Source organism: Corvus brachyrhynchos, unplaced genomic scaffold (genome assembly GCF_000691975.1).
Source record: "Corvus brachyrhynchos isolate BGI_N302 unplaced genomic scaffold, ASM69197v1 scaffold352, whole genome shotgun sequence".
Taxonomy (NCBI): domain Eukaryota; kingdom Metazoa; phylum Chordata; class Aves; order Passeriformes; family Corvidae; genus Corvus; species Corvus brachyrhynchos.
This window is the reverse complement of record NW_008236631.1, coordinates 252,225-256,249: the sequence shown is the minus strand read 5'-3', so window position 1 is coordinate 256,249 and position 4,025 is coordinate 252,225. Positions and strand designations below refer to the sequence as shown.

The 4,025-nt window shown below is 46.5% G+C and overlaps 1 protein-coding gene across 2 annotated transcripts in view; it reads left to right on the top strand.

The window, feature by feature from the left end:
* The first annotated feature begins 202 nt into the window (after positions 1–202).
* The window catches only part of USO1 (USO1 vesicle transport factor), a 25,760-nt gene continuing 21,937 nt past the window's right edge, over positions 203–4,025 (top strand). Inside the window, exons 1-2 of one of the 2 annotated variants that reach the window (XM_017726664.1) lie at positions 203–314; positions 434–498. In XM_017726664.1, coding sequence (XP_017582153.1) covers positions 464–498 — 35 coding nt within the window. In that variant the 5' untranslated portion in view covers positions 203–314; positions 434–463. The remainder of the gene's footprint in view (positions 315–433; positions 499–4,025) is intronic. The other variant, XM_017726665.1, reaches the window with a different exon arrangement.

Sequence of the window (4,025 nt, the reverse complement as noted above, 5' to 3'; positions counted from 1 at the left end):
CGGGGGGGCCCGGGACGCCCCCGGCGCAGCCCCCCCTGTCGCCGGCCGCGCCGGTGCCTCCGACAGGCCCGGGTGGTGCCCGGTCCTGCTCGGGGCCGTGAGCTGCTGGCTGGAACGGGAAAGGAGCAGCTCTCCCCTGCGGTGCCTGCCCTTAGGCTGTGTGTCGGGAGTGTCCCCTGCAGCCCCGGCGTGCTGGCTTATCCCCTGTGTTGTACGTCCCCTTCCAGATCCAGAAGCTGTGTGACCGGGTGGCTTCGTCTACGTTGCTGGATGACCGGAGGGATGCTGTACGTGCTCTCAAGTCATTATCCAAGGTAAGTAGCCAACTTCCTGAGTAGCGGCGTGAATTTCAAGTAGCTTTGTCAGGTACTGTTAAAAAGGCTTTGTTTGGGTTTGGGCTCGACCATTTATCTTTTTTCTCTTCTCCGAACAGAAGTACCGGTTGGAGGTCGGCATACAAGCCATGGAACACCTCATCCATGTTCTCCAGACAGACCGGTAAGCATCCTGCAGCCACTTTGGGCTGCTGCCCGACCCTTCTCTGCTGCTGACATAACAAATGCAGACCTGATGCCCTGTACTGACAGCTGGGAGGGCAGCTGGGCTTCTTGGAACTCCTCTGTCACCTTGGCTTTTTGTGCTGGTAAATGTCCTCAGAGCCTATTCGGGAGTAAAAAGAACAGAATTCCAGGAACCAGAATGAGGGACAGAAAGACAAGCTCTAGAGTGAAGGTACTACCAAAGTGTGTCTTAGTGCTTCTCAGGGGCATCTTTCCACTGCTGTGGGAAGGTGAGTCCAAACAGATCACATTAACTAAATACACGGTCTTAAATAACCCAGATCAACCTGTTACTGGGCAAAAGGTGAGCCAGATAGAATTAAGAGGAAAACAATGAAGTCAGCAGGCATGTGTTTTTGCTGGTATGTGTTAAAAAACAAATTGGGTTCAGGTAAGCAGGAGATTGGGACTCCAAGGCTGCTGTTAAGACAGATGCATGAGTCTGAGTGCTCTGTGGGGACTAGAATGTAATACTTATGCACTCCAGTGTTTGGAATATCTTGATTATCCATCCTTGCAGTCACTGCTGTACCTGATAGTGCCCACATGTTGTAATGTGGAACCTGTTTGCAGTCCTTGGATTTAAGCTTCAAATACTGCACATACTTGGTATTTAGGTAGGCAAATGCATGGGGATAGTCATTCAGTCTGGATTTGAACATCAAGCTCGTAAATTTTTATGGGACAGTCAGAAGGCTGTGGAATACCTAGATGTACATACACTGGAAGGAGGAGCAGGTCCTTTGATGCCAATACCAAGGAGAATTAGGGAAGCTGCAGTTCAGTGTCTGGAAGGAGGCCTCCTGCTCTAGTTACGGATACAGGATGTGAAACCCTTCAGAGCTCAACCCAAGGCTGCTGGTTGAGGCCTTTCTTGCCTGGCCAGTTATGCCAGCTGGGAAGAAGGTGTGAGGCTGCTGTCTAGGCAAGTCGATGTTATTCCTATTGTGCAGGCTGGGTAGTTAAAATTCAATGTCTGACCTGGTGCAAACAGTGAAAGGGAAGGTTATAGGAGTAACTGTCACAGATGTGAAGGGGAAGCCCTTTAAAAAACTAGGGTAAGGAGCCTACTTTCATCCACTTATCTGCTCTGAGGGCAGATTTGAACTTTGAGAAGGGAGGTGGGGCTCTACTGATCGAGTTGAGAAGGCAGCCTGAACCCTTCAGGGCAGGGATACGAGGCTTTTCGGTGCTTTTTGGGTCCAGTCGATCCTTTGGAATTTGTGTGTGCTGCGATTCTGCACATGTGTCTTGTGTGACTCAGGCTGCAGTTGAAAGAAGTAATAAGTTCATGGGGGTTTTCTGGGTTTTCAGCTGAAGAAATGTGGGCTTCGAGATGTTGCTGGAGTCATTTGCTATTGCATGTTTGGTGGGCCAGCACATCATCTGGGCCAGGTGTTTGGTGCTGTGGCTTCTTGAAGGGAGAGTTGTAGTCCCTGTGTATGATCAGCGCAGGTGTTAACGTGTGTTGGGGTTTGTGTTACTGTTTGGTGTCAGTAATGGTAGAGGTGAGGCTCTGGGGACTCTTTCAATGGAAATCAAAGCCAGTTGAACTGATGAGGTGGTTGATAAGGGAGTCACAGGCTCACCTGTCCCCAAAGCCCATTGTGATGGGTGTATTGAACTGGGAGGCTGCTCTTTTGGTGGGTGCCCACAGGTCTGATCTTTGGACCTTTCCAGCATCCATCTGAAGTGCCCTGAAGCTTTCTGCAGAAGTGGAAAATGCTCTTTTCCACCTGTTTATTTTTTTTGCACTGCAGCTGCTTAAGAAGAGAAGTCAATGGCTGACTGAAGTTATCTTCTCACATGTCACTGTGTTCATGTAAATCATGTACATGTGCTGGCCTGTGGCCCATTGGCTGTGTTGCTGTGAAGTTTAAGATGACAGCAGGTTTAATTTGATTAGAAAAATGTAACTGTGTCCAGTTCTCAGTTCCTTGAATGCTGGGGTCTTCCTCTGAATTGGTTACAGCCTTTACTCTGAAACAGCAATGTACTCCTCCTTAAGTGGAAGATGTTGTTCCACTTGTTAGACAGTTTACTTGTAGGTTGTGGGAAATGGTCTCCTGCTCAAGTGCTTAAAACTTGTTCTATAGAAAACTGATTTCTTTAAGTTTGCCAGTTCTGTGAATTGGACATCCTAGAGCCTGAGTCAGCTTCTACATGTTCCAGACTTACATACACTAGAATTCTTATGCCACGTGTTTATTTTGTAATATGAAGTAGTGATGTGGTAGAGGACTTCTGCTGACTTCTTGTTGAGATGTTGCTACATCCCATGAGGGATTATTTTGAAAAAAAATTGCTGTTTGACTGTAGAACAGGGCAATACCATTTAACTGTTGGTGTGAGAGAAGGCGCTGGAGTGAGAAGTCGACTTGATCCTTAACTGCTTTGTTTATACCTATATTAAAAGGTTTTTGAATTTCAGTGTGATGACTGAAAGAGCTGAAAGAGTTTGGAGCCTAATATGTGGACCTAAGAGAGGGCCCTTTTTTCCCCCTGAGGCTCAAGTGTCAGTTATCCATGTGCAGGACAGTCGATGCACAGGTGCTTTCATTTCCACAGGTTCTGCTCTGCTGTTGTTTGTGAACTTGGTGGGGCCCTGGTGTCTCGTTTGAATGCTGTGGAAAATCACCACTAGCAGAGGCAGGTTGGTTGAGGTGGCTTGTGCTGAACTGGTGCACTGCACAAAGGCTGCCTCTTATGGATGCCTGAGAAGTCCTGTTTCTTGACTGGTTTTTACTATAGAGTAAAAGCTGGGCAGCTTCAGCCTGAACAGAATAATCAATGAGATGTGGGATGTACTGAACAGCAGATGGTGGCAAGGCAGTGAACAGCAGAGGTGGGATGCTGCTGTCCTCATTTTGTGATGTCTTATCTTTCAACCAGAGAAACAAGGCCTGCTTTTAATCATGTGTACATTAAATTTGCTTATCCTTTTGGAACTGCTGTAATTTCCCTAACAGGGCAAGTTAGAAAACCCACCAAGCTGCAGCCTTGCTTTTCAGATTTCCAAGAAATAATTTCTGTGTGTTTTTAGATGTGGAATTGCTTCATTTCTATGAAAAGGAAAGCATCGACTTTGTAGTAGTGTGTTGAAGAACTAAGATGACATCAGCAGGCTGGAGATGTGATCATACCTGCTAGATGAGACTGTTTTCATGGACTATAAGGTTAGGTGGTTGTTCAGGCCTCTGCTCTGAACCAGCCTAGCAGCCTCATGAAATGCAAATTTATCTTTAGTGTGGAGGCCTTACTTGGAATGCCCTGGAGACCAGTGAGAATAAATACTGAGAAGCTGGAGTGAGAGAGCTTTTTTTGATTATCTTCTTTTCAGATGCTTGATAGAGTCATGGAAATGCTGTGAGGTGTGTCCTTCTGCACTTGGATACACCTTTCTCTGTGATTTTAGAGGGTTTTTTTTTGTTTTTTGGTGTGGTTTTTTTTTTTTTTTTTTTTTTT